General features: G+C 36.7%; 3 protein-coding genes across 3 annotated transcripts; 1 reads left to right on the top strand and 2 right to left on the bottom strand.

Annotated features, from left to right (window-relative positions):
- Nucleotides 1–969: 969 nt before the first annotated feature.
- Nucleotides 970–3,206, bottom strand: LOC122349495 (APAF1 interacting protein). The gene is made up of 7 exons (XM_043245558.1): nucleotides 3,026–3,206; nucleotides 2,740–2,840; nucleotides 1,965–2,013; nucleotides 1,763–1,880; nucleotides 1,553–1,688; nucleotides 1,228–1,395; nucleotides 970–1,147 (listed from the first exon to the last, which is right to left on the bottom strand). The coding sequence occupies exons 1-7, from the start codon at nucleotides 3,077–3,079 to the stop codon at nucleotides 1,048–1,050; spliced, it is 726 nt and encodes a 241-aa protein (XP_043101493.1). The 5' UTR covers nucleotides 3,080–3,206; the 3' UTR covers nucleotides 970–1,047.
- A 4,544-nt stretch (nucleotides 3,207–7,750) lies between these two features.
- On the top strand, nucleotides 7,751–12,590 carry cd44a (CD44 molecule (Indian blood group) a). The gene is made up of 8 exons (XM_043245552.1): nucleotides 7,751–7,945; nucleotides 9,271–9,436; nucleotides 9,570–9,709; nucleotides 9,810–9,884; nucleotides 10,419–10,862; nucleotides 11,630–11,692; nucleotides 11,782–11,860; nucleotides 11,965–12,590. The coding sequence occupies exons 1-8, from the start codon at nucleotides 7,876–7,878 to the stop codon at nucleotides 12,158–12,160; spliced, it is 1,233 nt and encodes a 410-aa protein (XP_043101487.1). The 5' UTR covers nucleotides 7,751–7,875; the 3' UTR covers nucleotides 12,161–12,590.
- A 936-nt stretch (nucleotides 12,591–13,526) lies between these two features.
- On the bottom strand, nucleotides 13,527–25,596 carry slc1a2a (solute carrier family 1 member 2a). The gene is given in 11 exon segments (XM_043245547.1): nucleotides 13,527–14,641; nucleotides 15,575–15,794; nucleotides 16,032–16,166; nucleotides 16,971–17,165; nucleotides 17,334–17,567; nucleotides 18,349–18,475; nucleotides 18,565–18,700; nucleotides 18,845–19,095; nucleotides 19,529–19,681; nucleotides 20,702–20,838; nucleotides 25,565–25,596. Coding segments are annotated over 11 exon segments (1,692 nt in total). The 3' UTR covers nucleotides 13,527–14,569.
- Between the last annotated feature and the right edge of the window lie 1,391 nt (nucleotides 25,597–26,987).

The raw sequence follows: 26,987 nt of genomic DNA, 5'->3' as shown, positions 1-26,987 counted from the left end.
GGCAATATTACCCGTGTATGATGCTGTATATATGGGGTTGAATCCCAATCGGATGTCTAGCAGTACGCACAGTATCGGGGTTAATAAAATCATAAATCAAAAGCGTAACATTTAGTGAGATCTGTTAAACTTATACAGCAGCAGCTTTAAGTAATTAAATAAATGACACAACCATTCTGATCAGTTCATGAACTATATGAAATATATATTACTGTTACCGTTGAAGAGTTTGTTGAACACAAGTCAAGACACAAATGCGACAGAAATATTGTGTGTGTGTGTGTGTGTTCAGTTATATTTCTAGGGCATTTATAACATTAGAAAGCATTTACATTTCAAAAGCTGCTCTTTTAAACTTTTTATTCATCAAAGAATTCTAGAGAAAACAATAAATATTTCTTGAGCATTGAAAACAGATTGTTCTTGAAGGACCATGTAACTATGAAGTTTTAAAATATTTTAATATATTAAATACAAAACAGCTATTTTAAATGACAGTAATATATCACTATATTATAGTGTATTTTTGAGAAAATGTAGCCTTGCTGAGCAATTCTGTCAAAAAAAGTACACCGTTAACATCATTTATAATTCTTTAAATCAATATAACCTGTTTTTTTTGTCTTCTGGAATAACACTTTTTTTTAACAAAACACTTTTTAATCACAAAACCAACAGATATATGGTAATAACTCTGTATTTCTGAGCGCTTTTGACTTATAAGCACTTCCATTTTTATAGCAATTTCATTTGAATACAAACAGCTGCCAAATTAGGCAACAAATGCTAATCATGACATTATGATGCCATTGTTGCTAAGCATCATAGCAACCAGACAAAAAGAAGAATGACATTAATTAGTATCAGAAAGCTGCTAGCCGTTCTGATCAGTATTACAATTCATTCTCTTTGCAGGTAATTGAAAAAAAAAGAGAATGCTGAAAAGCATATCATTGTGAACGTCATAAATTGTGCAAAAGTGCAATTAGCATTTATTATTTTGAAATCATAGAAGTAACATCTGGTAACTTCAGGGACTTAAATGTATCAAACAATGCCTTTATCTTCAGTGGGAAGAGCAGAGGGATCCAGGCCACACCGTTTCATCTGCACAGCGATGTCAAATAAGTAGTCGTAACATTCACACCTGAAAAATAACACAGATTTAACAGATAAATACTGTAGACTTGCATAAAATATAGCATCCACACATTCCCTATAGCTCACATCGTCTTTGCTTTCTCCCAGGTCTCTCCCCAGACGTAGACCCCATGTCTGCGGACGAGAACAGCGCAGGAGTCGGGGTACACGTCCATGGCTCGGGCCATGCGCTCTTTTAAGTCTTTCTCCTCTGGGGTGTTCTCAATAATTGGAACAACTAGAGTGTCGTCGTACCTGAGTCAAAACACACAAACAGTAAATAACCGCAAATATCAAGAGGCTGGCATCACAGCTGTTCGTTTTTTTTGGATCAGCTACTACGCGACAAGAAAGTGGTGCGTATTACTAACACAAACTGGCAAGAGCGAAGCCTCTTAGCAACAAGTACAACCTGTAGTTTGTACCGGAGTTTCCTTTCCGAATCCCCTTGATCATCTCTTGATGCGTGATGCGAAATTCCTTGCCAGGAAACATGAGGGTCGCCATAACAGCAGCCTTCGAGTGCGTATGGATAACTGCCTGGGCTCCTGTGAAAAAGAAAGGACGAGGTCTTGTAAATGGAGTATGGAACAGAGGCAACCCACTGTGTGTGAACAAGCACCTCTCATTGTGTAGGCGTTCATGAAGAGGGGAGTGCATTGGCTTTTCTTCAGCTTCTTCTGTGGAGGTGGACAACTGATGTCCTTCTCGTCAATATCACACACAAACAAGTCCTCCTGCTATAAACAGAAGTTTGTTGGCGTTATTTCATTGCGTGCTGCAACATGCTAGTATGAAGAAATAATAGTAATAAAAAAACTTACTTGTATTCTCTCCTTTTGAACACCCGAGGGAGCTATATAAATATGCTCACTGAAAAAAAGAATAATACGCGACCATAAATTTTATACATTTGCAAGCGTATGGTAGAAGCATGTTTTAATTCCTCAAATACAAATTATTTTGATAGGCATTCAAATAACCTATGAATGAAAAATGGGTCATTGTTTACTGGCCCTCATGTTTCAAACTTGTATGACTGTACATTTTTCATTATTATTATTGAAAACACAAGAGGTTTCTGTCCCTCTGTTGAAGTTTGAGGTAACCAAAAAGGTTATAAAATCATTGTAAAATGTATTCATTATGAATCGTGTGGTTTAATTCAAATTTGTGAAGTATGATCGCTTTATAAAATGGACAGCTTTAAGCCTTTATTTGGATCTAAGCAATGGTTGAAGCACGCGCGCGCGCACTGAGTGCATTACACAAGGAAGCTCGCGCGTGTCTTAACTTAACTTTTTAGTTTTGGTTACCTCCACGGAGAGACAGAAACGGTTTTGTGGGGTTTTGAAGAACATGAAGGTAATTATTGACAAGACATGCATTCTTGGGTTTAAGCAACAAACATCATGGATCAATTATTGGGATACATTAATTCATCCATTTATTAAAAAAAGAGACTGGGTCGTGGTCTGCATTTAAGACCTTTTTGCATATCTTTATCACGAACACTTTTCAAGTCACTAATCCACATAGCAAGCGAATTTGCGAAACGCAGTGCATTTTATTTTACTGATGTAAAATGCCTTGACTAACCCATGCCGCAGGCTTATTCCTCCCCCGGTTCCTGTCACCCAACCCAGCTTATAGAAGAGTCTGCAGAGCTCTGGGATCAGCACGCGAGGATGGTCCTTATCCTTAAACAGTATCATAACATCTGTTACTGCACGGTTACCCTCATAACGCACACTCCTGATCAAATCTTTAATGCTTTAATTCCTGTCTCGATAAGAAGGAAGCTTATAAGATTCGGAAGAAACGACGACATTTCAGATTATGCAAAACCAGGCACGTGGACATCATATGCAATGCACAGTTTTACCCCTATTTCCTTTCCGTTGCACTCCGCTTGTACGATATTTATTACCGACGACATCCCTAATACAAGACTGTAAAAATAACGCTGAAAAACTTTTATGGTGAATATCTCGAGGAACCGAACAGCCCAAAACGACACAAACCAACACGTGACTCAACAGCAGCGGAAGACGGAAGTGCAGATCTTTTAAAGACAAAAGACCCCCCCAAACAAGGAGATGGGCGCGTGTAAAAATGTCAAACTCACACAAACCGGCGTTTTGCTTTGCTACCTAATTGCGTACCTTGTCTAGACTTTATGTGCATATCGCTCGATAAACTGTAACCTAAGCCTAACTTAAAAAATTGTTCTAATAAAAAAAAAAAAGGTATACGTACGGATAAACAAGAGGTACATTAATTAATTGTATGCAGGAATATGAGCAAAATAAAAGAGTTTGGATGTCAGTAATTAGATATAACATCTGTTCTACTTTTTTTAATTTGATACCCTTACAAAAATGACTGGGGTTTTTGTTACATGTTTTGTTACCGTTACAGCATTGTTGTACTGCGATACATATGAAGTAATAGTGAAACACAATTACAGTTGAGCTGTTACTAATAAACAACTGCAATAGAATTTTACTGCACTTCAGCTGAAGTACACTAATAAAACTGCAGTAGTGCTGCAATATATAATACAACTGAACTACAATTCAACACAAACAAAGTGCAATACTAATAAAGCCCTGGACAGTAACGCTGGAATGCAACCAAAATATTCAGAATTACAAGTTTTATTTGCACACATCTGCAATACAATAAATTAAAGTACAAAACAACAGTGAATGTCTCAAGCAGCAATACAACAATAAATGATTTTACTTTTTTCATACTTAAATTAACAGGCTAAGAGTTGCACTTAATGTACTTAGTGTTTATCTACAAATCACGCAATCACTTCCCTCATTATTCAGGCAGGTTTCATTTTTGTATTGTTCCGCTTGGTTCTTATGACTCTCTTTATCTCAGGAAACACTGTAGTTTGAAAAAACAAAGAAACAAAAACAGAAATTCTCAACTTCAGTTACCATTTTTACTAAAGGCATATTTAGTATGTTTGAAGTAAATCTTACTTGTGATGTAACCAAGTGTTTGTGAAAAGTATTCGTACTACTTCCAGTTTATTTCTTGTGGCATGCATTAACAATGTCTTTGAACACGCCGGGTAAAAAAAGAAAGTTAACAGGTCGTTTCACCCAAAAATGAAAATTCTTTCAGCATATACTCACCCTCATGTTGTTCCAAACGCAAAAGTCTTGCGCTCATCTTCACAACACAAAAGAAGACCTTTATAATGAACTCTCAGAGCTTACTGCCCATCCACTGACAGTCCATTAATCTACCCATTGCACAATATCATGCGTTTATGGAAAAAATCATAGAAACAATCATGTGTAAATCTACCTTTAGGACTTTGACTTCATTGAATCCCTTTCTTACATGTCCGAGAAGACAGAGGGCACTTGATTCCTGACATACAATAGCAGTTATATATATATATATATATATATATATATATATATATATATATATATATATATATATATATATATATATATATATATATATATATTATTCTAAACTATATAAAGATTGTTTCACCACAGCCGTTATCTTCTACATAGCAGTTCTGTAGAAAACAGGGGTGTCATCATCTCATCAACTCAGTTCAGTCCGTCAGATTAATAATATTGCTAAATATGTGTCCCCAAACAAGCAAGCCAAAAGATGACAGTGGCAAGAAACCCAAACACAGGTGACAGAATGGTGTAAACAAAACCTTGGGAGAAATTATGTTTAGTTTAGAGATCAGTTATATATATATATATATATGTATGAAATATACAGTGCAGTGTAGTGTAGGCCTACAAGTAGCTGAGATATTGAACTAATTTAAATCAGGTTTGTCTTAATGTATTTAATGGATGTCCACAAATAAAGTCTCACCGACATCTGTTTCTCTCTCCTCTTTACTAATGCTTCTTCTGCTGCAAAGAACACTTTTCAATGATTTTTTTTATTCATCATGTCAGTTAGGGGTTGACCCTCACCTAGAAACAAACACACAGTATATTCAGTGCAATTTTGTTTATTAAATTATAAAAAATGTACTGATGCTGATGCTATTGTTGATGTTTTATTATACCTAAAGTTTAGTGAGAATTGTATTAAACCAGTTGTTTTGCCATTACGACATGCGCTACAGACTCATCCTTATTCAGCAGTTGAATAAAGCATCAGTGAAGTCTTTTTACACCTGTATTCAATTCTAACAAAATATATATAAAGGCATTAGACATACTCACCGCTAAACTGGAAGACTCGACAAAGCCAACGCTTCATCTCGCCTGATGAACTTCTCTTCCGGAAAGTTGTTCTTTTCTTTTGTCACATTTGTGAATGAACCGTTCAGTGGACGTTTGTTACAGCATCACTAATTCCCTGGAAACAGGGCTTCTCTCTCTCTCTCTCTTGCTCAGTTTCCAGGGTATTACATGCAATATCATTATGTGAGAGTTTCCCGGATCTTACAGAAAATCTTTCATGTTAATACGCTGCGAAAACATGATTTATGTCCTCAAAGTGTCAAGAATTTTAGCCTTTACTGTCCTTGTAGGGATTACCACAATTGCTTTATTGGACAATAACTAGTACTCCAGTATCACAGTGTGATATCATAGTGATGTCACGCAGTGATACACCTTGCACGTCTGCACTTTGTAGTATCCAGGAAATGTGTATCTGGCCTGATGCATTGTTTTAGCTCCTCTATGTGCATAAAAATCGTGTGTTACTATTGAAATGATTATAATGTAATGCAGTTAGTGCGCAGGCTGTAGTTCACAGCTTCAACACTAAGCTCAAGAACGGGACTCCGTTTATCCTGTTCTGCCACACAGTCACATTTGTGATATTGCAGCTCCTGGTCTTTCATTAACGTGTAATGTTGTGATATCTCCAGATAAACAAATATCCTTATTATTCTTTAAGTAAAAAAAAAAAACACCATTTCTCAATATGTTCCAACGTCACAGACTGAACTGCCTGAAGAGACTCACGCTACTGATAAGTTTCATAGGTAAAAGTTATTCTTGAGTTCCATTTAATATCCACAAGATCCAACATGAGAATAAAAAAGGTGATAAACTTTTACCAGCCACCTTCACTTTCTTCCCCCTTTTGAATCAGGAAGTGAACGTGTATGAGCACACATGAGGGCGAGGCTTTTTTTCACACACCTGAGTCACGCTCACCACAGCAATGTTCAGACTGACTCACCGTAATACCTGAGGCCACCCTCCTCACCGCAAAATAGGCTATTTACTCCCACTGCTCAGCTTTTTTTCATCTTGAGAAGAGCAGCGCTATTTATTTATCAAAACATCAATTATATAGAAACATATATATTGCTCGTTTCTGCTTAATATTAGGTGTATATATTAGAATGTACTTGTGTTGAATGACGAAACACTTTTTGGTGCTGCTGAGATGGGATACAGGTAAGGATAGGGACAGGTTGGTGTAGTTAAAGCTGGGTTTAGGGGTGCATGCAGTATTTGTATAATTTAGGGTACATTTCACATAAAAAAAAAATGGCAAAAACAATATGCTTTTCGAAGGCTAATCAGTAAATTCTATTTTGATATTATGAAAAAAAGCTTGTCAGCTATATTTTCCAGACAAGCTGTGAGACCGGTAACATAGCTGGCCAGTCAAATAAAATAATAACATTTTCTTGATCAGGTTAATCTATATTTCAACTAAAATCATAAGGAAATTACAAACCATAAATATGTACCTAACGTAGTTGACAGGATATTATTACTCCTTGAAAATATGTAATTGTAGCTCAAATATATAGAAATAAATACCATAATGTATTCATTAAGGTCAACCACAGAAGAAAATTGACAGTTTTATGTTAAACCATTTTTTTAGAGGGATATTTGTTATTTAGTTAACACGGTTCAATTTAAACTAAGCATATTTTTCTGAGGTTTAGAATGTAGAAATAAACCCGAAACTTAAAGTAATCTTGCCCTTAACATTTTTATTCATTATTTTGAACTCAAGACTCAATTAAACAAGCGGTGCAGAAACTGTCATTTAAGAGACATAAACGCATTTAAAGCCAAGTGAAGAACCGAGTGCATGAAATATATATAGCATTCTCTTAATTGAGAAATTACATTTTTGTATTACAAAACCATAGTTCCATATTTCCACCAATGACATGAAAAGTAAACATATTTTACGCAGTAAGGTAAATGCATCAAATTTTGACTTTATTACTTAGTACGTAGTAGTTCAAGGCACTTAATATAACGTTGTGGTCTAGTATTTTACGCAATGTTCTGTAAGTGAGCACATGAATAATTTTATTTAGGTCAGTGCGAATTGTGCACTAACAAGTATAGTACAAAATTACTACATGCACTTGCAGCAACACTTAAATTGCAGCGCACATAAACAAACTGATCTCTGTCACTCCATGAGAATCTCCAGAACTGTGGTTTTCCCTGAAGTGGATTATGCAAAGTTGTCTGGCATGTTAATGCTGGCTGCACAGACGCAGATCAAGAGGAAGTGTGGGAGACAATGACGAGGGTGTGTTCTTCAAAGCACCACCCATCATTGCTCAGAATGTGTCACCAAGCCTGAGCGTATAAAAGAGGCCAGGTACATCTCCAGAGGGTTCAGAAAATTACAAAGACTGGAAGAGAATCAAAGCATTGTAAGAACCGGTTAAGGGCCAACAAACAGGTATCCAGTACTTCCCTTTGTCTAGCACATGACACAGCACAGAACATGTGGACTTTGTTACTTGTAGTATTTACTTCTGGATCACCGGCTCTACTCCAGGCAGCCCCGGTACAGGGTGAGTGATGGTGAATGTGTTATGGATTTATCTCAGAGGTGTCTTTGGTGGCGGTTGGCTCACATACCGTATCGTCTTGGTCAAGGCGCGTTCGAAAGGTCACATTTGCGATACTGATATGACCGTAGTAGTGAGACTAACCCTCTTTTGCTTTTCACAACGCAGGCTATGGATATAAACCCCACTATTAATCTGACTTCTCTTATCTGCGAGACTTTAAAGACGATAACCGTTGAGGAATAGAAAGTTGCCGCACATTTACACTAGTAGCTAATCACTTTAATTATTCTAATCAGTGCAAATGCCACAAATGGATTTGCACGCCACAATATTTTTAAAGTACATTGTAAAATGTATTTATAAATTGAGAACAGCTAAAAATTACATTCAACAGTGCTAATAAGTTATTAGTGTTATTAAAGATGAACTTAACTTTACGTGGCTCTTGGATCAGCTGATTTTTTTTTTTTTGCAGGCTTTTTCTTGTCTTTTCCCGCTTACTTTTACTGCATTGATGATGTCCTTTGTAGATAGATTTCATATGTTATGGTTTAAGATAAAGGCCTGAGGCTGTATTACATAAACTTTATATCTTTATAAACGAATTACGTTCTGACAGGTTTTAACCGATATCAGTATGGCTACAGATAAGACAGCATGCCGGAGTAATGATCTTTCTGTAATACAGCCCATGGATTGTTACGTTTATTGTATGTATAATTTTTTTCTCTCTCTTTCAAGAGTTATTTGATCACCTATGCTTCCTATCTCAGACTTTAACTTCAGTGCCAAAAGGATTTTCTTACTCTTATTTTTTTCTTGTTTTCCAGTGCAAATCTCTCAAATATCTTTCTTAAATCATCATACTAATTTAGTTAAAATATTTTTTTTTTCTGTTTTAAGCACCATTTTGCTTCTTTAGTAATGTATGTGGATATCAAGACAGTCTGGAAATCAATCCACCTGGTTTCAAGTCCAATGAAACTCACTTATTCCCTCTTCTGCGCACTATTTATCACTTGCTCCACTAATTGATGTCCTTAAAACCATATGCTGGTCTCAACGTGTTATTTTCAGACAAAAACGAGAGGTCGTTTACAAAGTCAGTGGATTACAGATGGCCTAGATGTGTTACAGATGTGCCCACGTCTGCACACGCAATGAATCATTAAGAGATTTATCTAATGATACCTAATGCTAAATTGCTCATCTGTCACACACACATCTGGCCCTCATTTACAGGCCGATCATTAGTGCGATTGTACATGGAAAAGAATTAATAAATAAATGAAATTTTCTGACTTTGAATATTTCTCTTTTGACAGGTTCCAGTGGCAGATCCAGCATTGCCAGTGTTTTCCATGTTGAGGGAACCAGCCGTTACTCTCTTACTTTCCAACAGGCTTCAGAATCGTGTCAGAGTTTAGGTTACAAACTCGCAACGCAGGAACAGGTCAAAGACGCTTTTAAAACAGGACTGAGAACATGCAGGTAAACAAATGCAAGCTGATTACGATAGACTTGGCCTAGAGCTAAATAACATGTTCAGACATAAATGCTCTTCTTTTGATATTACCTAGTGCCAGAACTTAATTTCTTAAATGAATCCCACACCTTTGTTTAGATACGGCTGGATAGATGGACAAAATGTCATGTTCCTCCCACACGTTAATGGTCCAAATTGTGACTCCAGTTCTACCGATATCACCTTCCGTCCCGAAGCAGCAGATTATCTCTCTGATGTCTACTGCTTTAACCCGTCAGGTGAGAGTATAAAGAACCTGGGTAGTATTACTTGACAAAAAAATTGACAAAACAGGTTTTGCTTATTGACTTTTTCAAACTTTTTTTCCCTTCTACAAAGATGCATTACTGAACAGTGATGATACTGGTAAATCTAACTCTGAGGGCTTAACCAATGGGAACACAGCCTCAGCAAGTAAGTTCCCTCAGCTGTTAATCATTTTGAAACATTTAAACCAGACAATGTTAACCTCAGCTTCCCTCTTTTGTTCCCTGCGGTACCTAGAATTGGATTTTGATATCAATGCAGACTTTTTGTGCATTAACGGCTTAGACTTATAGGGGCATTAACTTTACTTTTTGAGTTGAGGGGTGTGTATTGTGAAGAAGCAAGACATGCAGCAGACATGCACTGCATTGTTCATTATCCAACCACACCTAATCCAAAGCATTAGTCACATCTCTGTGACCTCATGCATTTTTACGCACCTGCAGTACCACAATGAAGGAGAAACAAAAAAGCTGATTGTATTTGAATACTCAGGAAGTGATTATTGTTTCTCGTTTAACCATTCACTGTGAACCAACATTGCAAAGTATCTGTGCGGTTTAACTCGACATTCCACTCTTTTATTTTGCTTTGGTATCAGCACAGAAATGCAAAACACTCATGCATCATTAACATATTTAAGCTTTTGGGAAGTAATCCTTTATCTGTTTTCTCACAAAGATGAAAAAAGCCATGACGACATTCTTACGGAGGTCGAGACTGAAGGGTTTCTAGTAGATTTGGAAGAGATCATGGGAGGGGTGAAAAGAGAAACTTCTGTTCTGAATGACATGGAGGTCCCCAGTACTGACGTGAAACCCTCAGCTGCGCCAGCCTTGGAGGAACCCTCTGTAACAACTCACAATGAAGACAGCAAAGGCCCTACAAGCAAGCCCAGTTTTGGGAAGAGCTCATCCACTGTTACCCCTAGTGTTTTATTTTTTGATTCAGAGGGCAGTGGATCAGCATCAGATATTGAGACATTGTTTGCAGCTCCTGAGCCTAGTCAATTCACAACAACAGAGATAGTCACAAAGTCAGCTAAGGGTATATCCATGTCAGAAAACATTAAGGAGAGGCCCATTAATCCAAAGAGGAGGCAAAATGTGGACATCGGTATGGAAGGTAAATATTATTACCAATCCTGTCCCTTAAAAATGAATCGCAACTTTACACATTTCTCATAAATCTGAATTTGTGTTTCACAGTTGTAATAGATTACAAATGACCCTATTTAAAATTTAGTAAGTGGTGTAACTTTTGAATTACTTTAATGTAATGTAACTGATTACCGTTTATTTCTTTTTTTAAATTTATAATGTTTTCAACTGTTAATCATTTTAAAACAATTAAACCAGACAGGGTTAACCTTACAGTAGTAATCAACACTGAATACTGTCAGACTTTCAAAATCCTTCAGCACTCGAATAAAGATTATAATAAGTGAAATGATAATACATCTTTATTTTGCGACCGGCTGGATGTATACCACGTGTGACACTGCTGTTTGCCACAAAGTAAATAATTAAACGCAAAACATTAAAATTTAAGTTAAAATATTTGAACGCAAAGCTTCTGTGAAGAAAGTAATTTCTATCAAGTGGCAAGTTCAAACTAGACAGAAATTTAAGGTATACGGTGATGTCATGCCACGTTTCGCCACATAAATATTTAATGCAAATCATTTTAAAGTTTTTTAAAGCTTCCACCTTCCACAGTTACAATTATATTTATTTTATACTTAAATTACATGAACTCTATACATGTAAGTTACTCCCCATCATGACGTGATACATATAGTACTTGCTTAATCTGTTGATGAAAATGTTGATGTTAATACATAATACAGTATGTAAAGTCATCAGGTCTCATTACAAATGTATCTTCTGCAGGTACATCGAATGTAGAAGAAGTCAATCCTTCACCAAATGTTCGAAAAGATGATGGACCATCTAGTAAGTTGACAGCACTAACATCAGTTTCTTGACTTTTCATTTATGGGACATAATGTAAGCCTGCTAATGAATCTTTTCTCCTTCTACAGCCTGGCTGATAATCTTCGCATTCTGTGTCGTTGTTGGAGCCGTAGTATGCATACTTGCTGCTATTGCTACTAGAGACAAGTAAGTTTGCTCTTTAGCTTTTATTTATTTCATTAAGCAAATCCATCGCATTCATCAGCCATAGGAGTTCGGCTTCGGTTTACCGATTGTAATCCTTTACCTAGGTGGTACGGACCGAGGGAGAGCAGGAACATCACAACTGAAGTGCACAACAAAGACTACAGTAAAACAGAGACACTGCCACTGTCAGATAAAGAGCAGGAGATAGTGGCACTGATGAGAATTGAGAAACTGAATGGTAAAACGGACGGGATTACTGCTACCAGTCTGGATGAGCATGAGAAAGAGTATTTAATGTAATGTTTTAAATCCTGCATACTGTGTATTAACAGGTTTGAACTCTTCTGTACTTTTTATTTGCACTAATAATATTTAGTTTCTGCTTCCGTTTTTGATGCTTCAGAAAAAAAAAAAAAGATTTCCGTATTTCACATTTCTTTTCTAGTGTAAAGTATTATTTTTTTCTCCAATAATAGAAAATGCTTATTATGTCTTAATGACTGATGGTTAATAATGATATGGTGAGAAAACATCTGTTCGTAAGTACTATGTACTGTGTGAGGTATAACGCATTTTGGAATAGAAAGTTTTTATTTGAATAGAGAAACCCTGTGCAGTTTGTGAAGCAATGAAGCAAGTTTAAATCTTTCCAAGTAGATGTATTTTGTCAGCTCTTAGAGCACATTTGTGTGGGATGAGTCTTTCAATAAAACATGAAATTTGAACAAGGTATTGAATTTAGTGTTATTATTGTTATTATTATTTGTCCAATTCGAGCTGGACTTAATAAGCGTGTAAAAATTATCATAACCTTGGAAAAAAAAAAGAAAGTAAGAGAGAAAGAAAGAAAGAGTAACACCACTGAGACAAGAAGCATTGCCTTTATTTACAATTCGTTATAGGTGTTTCATAGAAAAATAGAGGAAAAAGACAAATTTAAAAAGTGGATGCAAAATCAAGTTTGGTAGACAAGTAATACAATGTCTTTGAAACCAAACAGGGCTGCAAAAATAAAAAGAGCAGGATGGTCATATAATAATTTGTTAACATACATCACTGTACCTCTACAGATGTGTCAGGCCCTGCCTGAACAGATATTCCAACAGTGTACACTTTTACGTTATAGATACCGTACCTAGGTTGTGTACAATTTCCTCAAGATACAAACTCAAGCACTCTAAGGCTGTTAAATCAGTAGCAAGTCTGGTTTATAATGATTAGTCATTTGAATTTTTCCCCTAGTGTCACTATTCCTACCAAAATGTTTAACAATATTTGAGACACAATATCATGAATTGTAACAGTGAAAAATATGCTTACATTCATATACATACATTTTTACTCATCAGTCAATGTTTCAGAGCCACCTCTTCCATGTGACTTATACAGTATATGATAGGAATAACTATTTAAGACAACCTGTTACGCTTTAATCTACTTAGTAAAATATTGAATACATAAACTGCCGTTGTTTTATAAAACAATAGGCAAAAAGTCATGAAGTAAAAACTACATGAAAAATACATCTAAAATATGATAGCATACATATGTGTATTTATATATATGTACAGAAAGTGCAAGGAGGCACTTTAATGAGAGCATTTTAAGATTCTGGTGCAAAGAGGAATGCTGATCGTGTTGCTATTACAGACTACCAAATAAATGGTGGAGATGTAATGATAGATCTCAATTCTGCCATCTCTTTTCCGTTACATGCTAACAACCTGAGCACCAAATAACTTGAGGGCCTCTCTTATCAGCGTGAATATAGAATCCATTGAACTGGACTTAATATCTGAGTATCCAAGAAGGCTCCCCAGAGGTTCAAACACTATTAGTGGTCTAAGATCCAAGAAAACGGGATTGCATTTAATATTAATGTCAAAAAGTCTTCTGTCTGCAGTTTGCAGTTGATATCTTCAAGGCAAGATTGTAACTTAGCAAATAAACACATAAATAAATCAACAACTTAACAAAGCACACAGATACACACAAAACCTACACACAAGCAAGTCCCTTCCCTCAAACATAAACACGCGTGGAGACTTATTAATGTTTGAATGCAAACTATTCACTCCAGTAAACGGGATATTAACCGTCCTTGCAGATAGCGTCAATGTCATACTCGATGTCTGATTGCTCTGTAATTGCTGACGTGGCATTTGCGTTGGGTAGCATCTAAAAATAAGTGGCAGCATTTGGAGGCAAACCACTATTTCAGAACCTCTAAGTACATTGGTAAGCTCTTATAAGAGGCTGATCTGGAGTACCGCCACCAAGGGTTAATCCACCAAAGACAAGCCAGTCAAAGGTACCTCCAGCAAACAAGCCGCACTTCTCTCCTCCTGCCACTAGTAGTGCTCTAGGGTTAATAACACCATTGCGATCCTTCTATGCGGTAGCCTTAAGGCAGCAGGTTTCAGACTGATCCTCCAACCCAAGGCCTAGAATTCTAACTATCGTGATCCTTGAGTGTAAATAATACGCAGTCTGTGACTGAACCACCCGCTACTTCAAACTACGTTCTCTTCTCTTTGTGTAGGCTATCAGATGTACAGAGATTGTCATACAAAAGTCAATGCTTGTGCATATGAAACGTTCTGTGGTAACTTCTGACTGTTTATATGAACAACATTAGCATTTGGTTTTCACCAGAAAGGATAAGCTTGCGGGACTCAGGATAAGGCGGAGCTGGATCTGTGTGCTGTGTTACTCGCGTATCCATGGTTCCTCCTCAACAAGTGAGAACTCCGCAGGGGAGCCATTTGAGGCCAAGGTTACCTGAAAGCAATTATCAGGGACAACTAACTGTTGAACCAAGGCACAGTCAAAATGCATTAACCGCTGCTAACTAAACTGTTTATGGTTTGGAGCAGAGAATCCAGGTAGTTTGTTATTTTAACAGCACAATTTATGTCCAAATTCACAGAAATGTACCCACCACAAGAGAGATAATAATTAGCTGCAGCGGGATTCCTTACAGAATGCTGAAAGACTGGATACAGATAGAGAAAATCATTTGATTTGTTGCAGTTTGTCAATATAAACGTCCATTTTTTACTAATTACAGTGAATCTCTGCCCAAAGCTAATCTTCTAAAGGGGTTGTGAAAAAGTGCCACACGTGCTACCACACAGACCTATGCATTTGTGAAACACGGGGTCAAAAAGAGGCATAAAATTTGCAAAAAAGAAAGAACACAACTGCTGTTCTCTTACTGATGGAAAACAAACACTTTTCTGTCAAGCTTATAAACACTGAGGTTGAAAGAAATGAAATAGCAGCCTTGGTGGTCTCAAAATATAGCTGGCAAAAATGAGGTGTGCCTTTATGAGCTGCTCTGTTTCACTTTCATTTTTTTATATTTGAGAGCAGCCATAGGCATCTTGGCATAAATACTATACAAACATTTGAAGGATTTACTGTACACATGTGTATAATTGCCAAATTTATGGTGTTCAGATACTGATATGGTTATCTAAAATCTGTACAAAAACTGCTATTTCACCAAGTACCAGAACAAATAAATAAACCATATTTATTTATTCCTTCATTCTGTTTATGTCTTATGCATTCACATCAGGAATGACCGAAAAATACAAAAAAAAGTGTCAAATAAAAATTAAAAAAAATCACAATGGTACATACAATGTCGGGGGAAATAAATAAAAGCATCTACATACAGGTTTCTATGTCTGTGAGAGTAAAATGTACCTTGCAGTCATCTATTTGGACCGGCTGACAGGAGTTGTGAGATGCATATACACCGTGGTTAGTGTTATTCTCAAAAAAGGATTGTGTCTTGGCCATCTCAAAGTCATCTGGCCTTATCTGCTGCGCATCAAACATGTCAAGCTCATCTTTGGAAAGGTGGTACACGATTCCAGCCCCGTACGAGTCACCAACCACATTGACTGATGTTCGGAAGCGGTCCCTGTTTGATAAAGCAAAAAGAAACAAAGAAAGTTGCCACGTCTCTCAAGGCTAAACGACTCGAAATGCCATTGAGGGCTTGTTCTAACATGGCAAACAAATACTTCGACAAAGTTTACGTATCACATCTCAATTATATAATACAGACCTATTGATTGAATCCTTGATTCTGACAAGGATTCAATGAGAGTGATTGTACCACTAAAAGAGCAGAGAGAGAGAAATTGGTTAGACTTACAGGAGCCAGTCGACTGCTACCAATAAACTGATGTCTTGAGTCGGTAGTCCCACGGCTGTTAAGATCAGGAGCATTGTCACCAGACCAGCACTGGGAATACTGGCAGCTCCAACGCTAGCAAGAGTCGCTGTAAGGCTACAAACAAAACAGAATTATTTGATTTAATAAGATTAAATGCGAACTTTAAAAATAACACACCACACACTCTCCTTCCTTTGAATACAGTACAATGTGATATTTTGTTTCACACAGTAGTAGTTCTGATGAATAAATGAATAGTTCTGCTAAAGAATTCTAATTTGTTATTATTTATGAATTTCGGTTCCAAACCTTATTGATTTGATTTTCCGTAGAACTGAGAAAAGGGACTTTTAAAGAGTAAATTAAACAGCTCATAATGACCAGATCTAACCAGAAATAATACTATATTTTCAAGTCTTCTGAAACAATGCAACAGTTTTATATAACAAACACATGTTATTTTTTTGTTCATTCACGCTAATCGGTTGCTTCTTGATCCACTGAGTCAAAAAGCTGAACAGGAGAACCAATTATTTAGTCCAGTCCAATTATTCAGAATCAGTCCAATTGTTAAAAGAAACCACTTTTCAATATACCAGTTAACAGAATTCATAAATCAGATTGTATTGTTCTTTCCTGACTCAATGATCCAGATCTACCCAGGAACGCTATTAGGAATACAGAGCACAATCCTATGGACCCTGGTGCTTTTTTGATATCATTATAACAGCTTAAAGGCATGATAACAATGTACTGTCATTGTGTTTAACAGAAACAATAAAACTGAACAAGTTTAGAACAATGTGAAGATGAGGAAATAAGGACTTAAAGTCAACTTCCTGCAGTGAATCAGCAGGCCATCAGAATGACTTTTTTGTAAAGTATATGTTCATTTCTGTATCCGGACACTGGTCTTACCTGACTGTGACGATCTGACCAGGATCAAGTTCTATTCCGTTCATCTGTGCAATAAAGATGGCTGCTACGGCCTCGTAAAGCGCTGTACCGTCCATGTTGATCGTCGCTCCAACAGGTAACACAAATCGAGTCACTCTCTTGTCAATGCCCAAATTTTCCTCCAGACAGCGGAAAGTGACTGGTAATGTTCCAGCACTACAAAAGACACATCTCTAGATTTCAGAACCCATTCTTGTCATTATTTATAACTCAACCTCCAAACAGGTCAAATGAAATCATTGCCTTCCCTTTATTTTACTCCGTATGTGTCCTAATTCCCAAAGTTTTACAAAAATTAAGGTACAAGTTATTGTAGTACTTTACCTCGAAGCTGTTCCTAAAGCTGTGACCCATGCCTGGAAAACTCCCATGAAGAATGTGAATGGGTTTTTCCGAACAATAACAAAATATATTAAGGGAAGGAAGATGGCTCCGTGAATAATGAGTCCAATGATAACAGTGACCATGTACATTCCCAGCTGCTTGGCCACCACTTCCAAATCATTAATTGAAATGATCTTTCCACAGATCAGACAAGCAATACCAACGGGGGAATACCTGTTACAGGACACAGACATGCAGCAAAGTCAACTAACAGGTTAATCAGACAGTTAAGTACAGTTAATTTCACCATCATTACACTACTGTTCAAAAGTTTGGGTTCAATTAGAGTCAATAATAATAATAAAACAGAAGTGACAGTACATTTATAAAATTAGAAATTATTTATGCTTATATTTGTAGTTATTTTGAATTTATATTTATAGTGTCACAGTTACCACAAAATACCACAGAAAACCATTTTTAAAAACTCAAAAGCAACATTTTAAATATTGACATTTCTCCTGTATGTTTGATCAACTAAATACAACCTTGATGAGTATTCTTACGAAAAATATTTTCTTACTAACCCAAACTTTATAGCAGTGAACATACATTATATTTGTCACATTTAACAAATAATTTACCAAACAGATTACTATTGCTGGGAATGGAAATCATGAAAACTTTGGTAACACTTTATTTCAATAGTCCACTTTAGCCATTCTGCTAACAGTATGTAACTTTGCAACTACATGTCAACTAGCAGTCCTTAGGGTTTTGGTAGACTGTCTTCTTAATATCCTCTAACACTTTATTTTGATGGGTCCACAGCATACAATGTACTCACTGTGAAAAACTGTGTGTCAAATTCTACTAACCCAAAACCACCCTAACTCTGAGAAACAGTAGACATGTAGTTAGAAAGGTACTTATAAGTTAGTAGAAAGTCTAAAGTGGACTGTCAAGATAAAGTGTAACCACTCTAGTCATTGAATAATCAATAGTAACAGCTGACCACATGATCATGCCGACAAGCCTCATAACAATCTCGTTGAGCACATTGAAGAACTCAAGCATCAGCTTGGCTCTTTCTCCCATCTTTCCCATGCAAATCCCGAACGCCACAAAGAACCCAATGAGACCTACAGAGACACACATTGCCACCATGTTAATTTGAAGATTATAAATGACAGCTTCATGCATATACCATGTGATCAAAACCATTTATTACCTAAAACGTTCATGCCACTCTTAAACTGAAGAGTCTTCTTGATTACATATTTTGCTGCCCCCTTGGTAGCATTTCGTCCAAACCGAGTTGGATTTGGAGGTGGAGCTACTTCCACCTTGTTAGAAATTGTCTGGATCTACACAAAGAAATATAAGAACTGTTAATGAAATACTTATAAAGGACTATTTAAAATTAGCAGATGAAAGATCAACAGAAATTAAGCTATGATTGACATTAAATGGATGAAATTATCTGAAATCAAAAGCATGGATGCACACACCTGCTGAAAACAAGCCTGAACGAGATTTTCTGGAAACAGATTTCTGATGAGATCAAAGAAGGCATCTAAACTGGACACTTCGTCGTTCTTTTTGCCCTCGCCTAGGTTTGCCTTCAGTTTGGGGTTACCAGGGTGGATGAGGAGCACTAAGATCACCCCCAACACAGCTGCGATGATAGTGGTAGACATGTAATACACCATGGCCCTTGTGCCCAGACGACCACTGGACTTGGCATCCAACCCTGCTAAACCTAAAAAGTAAAGAACAGAACGGCATTTAAACTATGTAATAATATAACAGAATAAGCAGCATTTCTTTTTCAAGCTTTATCACTGAAAGTTACACACAAAAGTTATTTCCCAGGGTTAAGTTTCATAATTGTTGCTGTGATTACTAAATGAATAATGAATTTGGAAAGCTTTTCTTTTATTGCATTTCTTTTTTAGTAACGCGTTTAGACATGTTTTCTGCTGATGAGCTTCTGAAACTGATCCACCCTAATTTTTTTTCCAAATATACTGGATTATGAAGAAAAGGTTGAAAGGACAAACACTTTGATTCTATAACTTTGACTCTACAGCTCTTTTTTTTTTTATTTAATAATGTCCATTGTTGAACAAATAAAAAATGGTAATATTGTGAGATAGCATTGTGTTTAGCAAAGCAAGAAGCAATAAGATTACCTGTGATCAAACTTGAGACAATCAGAGGCAAAATCACCATTTTTAACATCCTCATGAGAATGTCACCCGGGAAGGCAATGACCATAATGACATCAGCGGGGAGTGGTGATGCGTAACGCAGTAGAATACCAGCTACTGACCCAGTGATCACACCTGAACAAAGACAGCCATCACAGTGAACCTCAGGGTACAGGAATGGGACATTTCACTGAGAAATAATACTAAATAAACCTTTTGTGAAGTATAACGATCACAGAACAGGGCCAGAATGTAGGGGATTTAAGCCATATAAAATAACCTTCTCATTTAAATGTACTCTGATACATGCATATAACATTTGTGTACTTTTAATAGCTCAAACAATAGATTTTGTTTTAATATATTTTTTATATACGGATCCCTAAAGGTTGAGGAGCATTGATGCAAGAATGTTGGCAAAATTGTATTTAAGCGTGATATCGAATTTTGCTTTTAGGACATATTTAAAGATATTTAAGTCAGAAAGAACCAGTCAGCTGAAGCTAAAATATATTTTCAATATTCCATTTAATTATTTATTCTCAAGAAAACTGTTGCACTGATGCGCTGTGTATCACTTCACTAAAGCGCAGAATCTATGAGCATGCAACACGTGAAACAAACGTAAAATACCAATAAATCACATAACAGGTACTGCGTTTGCTAGCTGGGAAGGATTTGCATGAAGGTATGATATTCATTCTCTTCAAGAGCAGTTTCCATGTTTACTTAACAGTTCATGTCAGTATTGTATCCTCTTCACCATGGTAACTGTTGTTTCCATAAAAACTGTTGTTTCCTATTTTAACTGTCATTTTGTATGTTTGTGCTGACTGTGGTGGCTCAAAGCAGCTTAATAACAAAAACTAGTTTGGGACCGATATTTAAATTACATGTGTGTGTGTGTGTGTGTGTGTGTGTATATATGTTGGTCGTGGCATGATGACGTGGGTCCCAAGGCCAAACCAGTTGAGAACGCCTGCTTTAATGAGCCTTATATGCATGGCATGGCAATGCATGGCTGTAAAATCAGGTTATTATAATTACAATATGCATGAATATTTTCTTTCATTAGCAAATTGACACACTGGAGCTACATACATCCATACAAACTAAAGCACAGCACAAACAAACAAAAATGCTGAAGGAACTTACCAAGAATTGTGAGCGTAAGTAACAGATTCTTCATGATTTTGTCACAGAAGCCTCCACACATGGACTCTTCAGGTGGTGGAGGATCCAGATGACTCTCATGCATTCTGATCTCCACTTGCTTCTGCATATTGTTGGCACTGGTGGATAAAAGAAGTAGAGCGTGAAGTAAGGTATGTAAATATAAAATCTATAAAATATAAAATATCTAATCAAGAAACATAAGCAGTACTGGTTATGCTGGTTTGTCATTTCACGTCCTTCCAAAAATGACCACTTTATGAAAAATTCATTCCTTCGTGTTATAAACGTAAATCGTCGTTGGTGTCAAGACTGTTTCAACACATGTTTGTGCAACGACACCGAATTACAATGCTGCGCAATTCTTGCATTTACATCTAACGTTTTTATCTGCATGTTCTGCAAAGATGCAATCAAAGTCTGCGAACCACAGAGTGGAATGCAAATACGCATTTCAAAACTGAACAAAACGTGCCAAACGATGTATGTTTTGGCTGGTCTGTCCAGGTATATTTAATGTAAAACCGTAACCACAAGGTAAAAAGTAGCACAACATATTTTGTACAGTGAATTTGGTGGATTTCTAATATTGCACTGAAATATTAAACTAGTTTAATTGTAATGGTTTTTCCTAAACTTATTGAAATTTAGGAATAGTTAAAAATGTGTACAGATCACATCAGCGGTATGGGGAATGTGCTTTCTAGGAATACCATGACTTCAAGACGCCTGCGATCGTGCTTGAAAACCAACTACCAGCGGTCATGCAGTGTCACATGACACAAGAGTTGTTTAGCTTGCGGTCTGGATTAAAAGGTTCTTAAAAGTCACCCCTCCCCACCCAACAGAGATAACCTTGTTTAGTTACATAACCTGTATCCTTGCAGTAATTAGTCACATGCATGCAACAGTGTGTTTTATTATGTCCAGATAAGTTTAAATCAAGTTGCATGCCATTCTTGCAGTAGTGCACCGGGATGACAATTAATATATACATCTCAAATGGCCTTTTTTGGGCCAGCATTATCCAGTAATCATTACCTGCATGAAAAAAAAGAAATGCAAAGAAAAACTATTACTACACATGGAACAAAATCAACAACCAACAAAATACTCAGGAAAACAACAGAAATCTTTTAGTGTTTGTGTAGAGTAGCTGCACTCAGGCTCATCTGAACAAGATTAAAAAGCTGAATGATGCCAAGGAAATCAGAGACTGTCTGATACAAACAGCTCCAGTCCTAATTAGATAAAAGCCTGCTAACTGGTTAATTTTAGCCATTGAGCACATCAGTGATTGTGTTGTGTTTGAGAGCATTTAGGAAAAGTAAGGGTGCGAACGAGCGTTGGTTTATAATAGCACAACTAATTGAAATGATGCAAAACAAGCCCGATTTCATCCGTAATAATTGATTCTGATAATTGATTATTCTTTTATGTAAAACCAGTTGAATCTCATTAGTGACTACATTAGCTCCATCTCACTGACATTAAGTCTGAGGTGAGCGATAAGAGCTTGTCTGCAGGTTATTTACAGATTAAGTGCTTGTCCTTTGGGTCTTTTTTAGAAATCAGTTCATTTAAGGCAGTTAATTATGTGAAGCAACACTATTATTGCACAGGCATTTCTTACAGACTTCTTACTGACTTGCTGCAAATGCCTACAGAATCCTACAAAAGTTAAGCAAAATGCTAGCTTTGTAGGCTAAATGTAATAGTAAAGCTTATAATATTCATCGGGCTATTCAAAAGTTACTAAATGAAAATACGAAGATCCTAAGAGGATTTTTATCACCCATCTTACCTGTTGAAGTGCAGTTATTGAAAAGGAAGAGTTTCACAGCAGTTTGCTAGACAGCCATGGGCGATAGAAATGGCTCTGAATGAAACGCTGTCAATCTACAGTTTATCCATCAGGAAATCCGTTCCAGGTCATTAGAAAAGTCAGTCAAAACTCCAAGCACCAGGTGAACAGCAATATAATAAGTGATTGCTCGGATGCAATCTGCAACACTTCCTCGCAAGATCAATGGAATTGACGGATAGGAGAATCAATGCACAATCCTCTGTCTTTAAATTGATCTTATCCCACCATTAGTAGTAGAGAAATGGGCGAAGAGGTGCTGCTAAGGGCTCCGTGGGGCAACACGGAGGAGGAGTCTAGCACCGAGATTATGTGTAAGTACCAGTTAATATGCTTGAGACTCCTCGTCCTCTCTCTCTCATTGTTTCACCTCCTCCATCTCACTCCCAAGGTCTGATCTTCTTTAATGAGCTCTGAAACGAATGAATGGAATCAAAGAGTGATACATGGATACAGATTCAGGCAAGCTGTAAAACTATAACTTTCATGCAAAATGGGTTCAGAGTCCTTTGAATGAGACCCCAACCATAACAGGACAAATGTATTACTTGTACTTTATAGCAGAATCTGATTTTACCGAGTCTGACGTGTCCCTGCATCAACATCTTTGTTGACCCTGGGACAACATTGTGATTAACCAATCAGATTTGAAGAACCAGTTCATAGTTTTAGGTTTACAAAATCACGGTTTGGTGTTTGTACATCAGTATCATTCATCTATCGTTTCCTCTGATTTTAAGAGTTACTCATGGTTAAGGTTAGGTTTAGATGTAGGGATATGGTTGACCTAGGAACACATCTGACTCAGCAAAATCAGGAAGTGCATGCTGTATATGTGATTATTTGCAGATTGTATAGTATAAATTTATACAGACTACTTTCCACGGAGACAGCATTGCCTAAACGTCTTGACCTGTGATGACCGCTCAGTTGCATGCAGGCCTAAAATGACAGAAATAGACAGGGGCTTCTCATGACCTCTAAGCACAGACGCTAACAGATCAAACGATTAGTAGTGCATGAGAACAGTGGCCTTCTCTGAGAGCCCTTTTATAATGATATTAAAAAAATCCTAACTTCTGCTTACTAATTAAATGTTTTCTTATTGAAACATTATTTACTTCAAAACTTCACATTTAATGAAGCATTACTTTTTGTTATTAATCATGACATTAATGATTAATGACTAAATACGTAAGACGTCCTGTCAAATGTGTCCTTTAAAATTCCAAAAAAAAAACACTGCCACTATTTTAATCTGTCTGTAGTCAGTCTGCAAGTCCTACTTGAGACTGAATCTTATTTTGTGCAAGTGAAAAGGTTGGACTGAGGCCACATGCAAGGAATGTGCACGGGCACATGGTCTCACATCTGCTGTCTGCCCCCACCTGTGCTGCACCACGCTGAATGCCGTCCAACACACTCTTCGAGCTCATCCACCTGACTCCAGTCTCCATGCTTAGCAGACAGGTGTCTATAATTAACTAATCTGTTCCAAACCTCTCTAATCCCTCATACATAGACATGGTTCGCACAAACACACACATTCTCAGGTGAAAGTACATGCATGTACTGCATGAGTGTCACTTTTAAAGCTTCACTCGCATGCAATTATGTTATATATTCTTGCACATAATTGCATTGGAAACATAAGACTTTAAAATGACCTTGATCATGTGGTCTTATGTTGAAGGATGTGCAATAATACGTATCTCTGGGAATATGAAATTCATTTTGAACATGACTAACAAATAATCTACTGCCAAAAAAAGATTTTCTCTCAATGTTTTATGTGGAAAATGGCTCTGCCTATTAGGAAAGAATAAGTACAGTTACTACCGTTCTCAAGGGTCATGCACTTGGTTAAGTAATGCCGGCATGCGGCGCATCACATGCGTGTGAATCTTTGTGTTGTCCACCTGACTTGGATATTTGACCTTAGCTACGACTAAAACTGCACAAACCTCTCTGCAATCAAAGTTAATCGTTTATGTATAGCATTACATATATATAAAATAATTTGGTAACACTTCATTTGAATGTGTCCCTTTTACAGCGTAATTATACAGTTAAGAACTGAGTCATATTAATTCACTGAATTCACTTACTGTATGGTTAGGGTTGCTTGCACGTAATTATGTAAACTTTATTGTTGCTATAGTAGTACGTAACAAAAACACTTTAAAATAAAGTTTTACCAATAATGTATGTGCATCTGTATAATGAATGATTTACTGTATTTATAATAGGAATTTAATTCATTTGATTTGGGTTAAAAAAAACTGTACTGTGAAATATACTATGGTAATAATAGTTATTATGCACAATTGCACGCAACTAACCCTAAACTAAACTATATTTTTAACAGTAACCCATAAGTAGGCCTCCACTTTAACAAGACACCTTAAAGAAAATAACTAATTTGGGTAAAGTGCAGACTTTCCCCACTCACCGGTTTCAGAGGTAATGGAGGATCATTTCAGAAAACCGACAGGTCTGTACCAGCCTCGACAGCCACACTGAGGTCAGTGGTCTGTGTTACTCATGAATCTTGCATCAGTGGAAATAAATAAAAAATAAATTTCAAGATAAATACACTTCACTGAACAAGAACCAAGCATGCTACAGTAAGCCTAAAGCTGAACAAGTGCTACAGGAATATGTGGTTGATATGATATTGTTGTATGTATTGTTTTTTTTTTTTGTTTTTGTACAGGTATTAAAGGTTTAATTATACGACATCTGATTACACTAAATATATTGTTTGTGACACCACAGGACTATGAGAAGCCACGGATCATTCAGCATATTGTGGCATGCATCCAAGTGAAACTGATAAGCCAAAAAAATAGAATAGACTTCGAGATGTCACACACAAACACAAATACTTGTAGTCAGTTGGGTTTAAGCAAACTAACTAATCAGCCCATTGTACAGGAGAAGACTGTTTTCACCAGAAGATCAAGTTATGACTTTATGACTGAACATTAGGAGGTCAAGAGGAAATATACATGGATGAATAATTCAAAGATGTACTGCATATAATATGCAACTAAAAATCACATAGGAGAGTGCTCAATGGCAGTTTTAAGTAAACTTCAGCAAGCTAGAAATTGATTAAAATTGTTAAAACAATTGATTACATACATACATAATTAAGATTGACTAAATAGAAATGGTTACCTCAAATTACTGCATATGCATTAATACATTTTAACCTGTAAATCCTTGTTAAAAAAAGTTCACATCCATATTATTGTCAACTAGTTGGATAGGTTTTGAGTATTGCCTGTGCTCTTAACAAAGGTACACAAGTAATAAAATGTACTAATATGTACTGTACCTTTTAGATACTAATATGTACACAGTAGGCACTAAAATGTACCTTTAAGGTACCAAAAAGGCTGCCTTTAAAAGAGAACAAAGGCGTACCTTTTGAAAAGGTGCCACCCTAGTGACAGCTTTTGTAAATTTTAAACTTTTTCATTATTTTACCTACGATTTGACGATACTTGTATTGATTTTTTGCTTAATCTTAATCTTTCAGCTTAAACACTTTTTGTAGGTTTTAACTGCAACCGCTCCCTCCACCTCCCACAATGCAACAGGCGCGCATGTGATGCTTAGTCAGCATAAATAAATTCTGCAATGTTTGTCATTACTGAGAGGACGGCTTTAATACTTTAACACGCTTTTCACAATTCTCAGTAAATGCATTTAAATGCTATTTACAAAGTATGAGTCAACTAAGTACATAAATGAAGCACATGTTTGCAAAGGAGAAAGACTTTAAAGTTGAATCTTAGTATGAAGAGCAACATCTATCATTGTTCCTCAGATTATCTTGCAAAATAAGTTAGATAAACAGACAAACCTAGAAACCATACACATAAACATACAGCTCTGCCTAGGCTTGCCCGACATCAAGAACCCCCTTTCACTAATAACATCCAACAGATTGTCGGCATTCATAACACAAACACACACACACACACACGCACACACACACACACACACACACACACACACACACACACACACACACACACACACACACACACACACACACACACACACACACACACACACAACACACACACACACACACACACACACACACACACACAAACACGTACACACACACACACACACACACACACACACACACACACACACACACACACACACGCACACACACACACACACACACACACACACACACACACACACACACACACACACATACACACACACACACAACACACACACACACACACACACACACACACACACACAAGTAGCTACATGCACAAGCATAAGGTCAGGATCCTACCTTGCAGTTTATAGGCAGTAACAGATTAGCTTCTACACCCTCTATTTTCAGACACACAACATCACAGAAGA

The sequence above is a fragment of the Puntigrus tetrazona genome, chromosome 7, assembly GCF_018831695.1.
Source record: "Puntigrus tetrazona isolate hp1 chromosome 7, ASM1883169v1, whole genome shotgun sequence".
NCBI lineage: Eukaryota > Metazoa > Chordata > Actinopteri > Cypriniformes > Cyprinidae > Puntigrus > Puntigrus tetrazona.
The sequence above is the reverse complement of the archived record's forward strand: the minus strand, read 5'-3'. Positions and strand labels throughout refer to the sequence as shown.

Coding starts and splice junctions, on each gene's coding strand:
- LOC122349495 (XM_043245558.1), bottom strand. CDS start 3,079: ATGTCGTCGGTAATAAATATCGTACAAGCGGAGTGCAACGGAAAGGAA. Junction 2,841..3,025: donor GCAACGGAAAGGAAATAGGG/GTAAAACTGTGC, acceptor ATACTGTTTAAG/GATAAGGACCATCCTCGCGT. Junction 1,396..1,552: donor AACTCCGGTACAAACTACAG/GTTGTACTTGTT, acceptor GTTTTGACTCAG/GTACGACGACACTCTAGTTG.
- cd44a (XM_043245552.1), top strand. CDS start 7,876: ATGTGGACTTTGTTACTTGTAGTATTTACTTCTGGATCACCGGCTCTA. Junction 9,885..10,418: donor TGGGAACACAGCCTCAGCAA/GTAAGTTCCCTC, acceptor TTTCTCACAAAG/ATGAAAAAAGCCATGACGAC. Junction 11,861..11,964: donor GCTATTGCTACTAGAGACAA/GTAAGTTTGCTC, acceptor TCCTTTACCTAG/GTGGTACGGACCGAGGGAGA.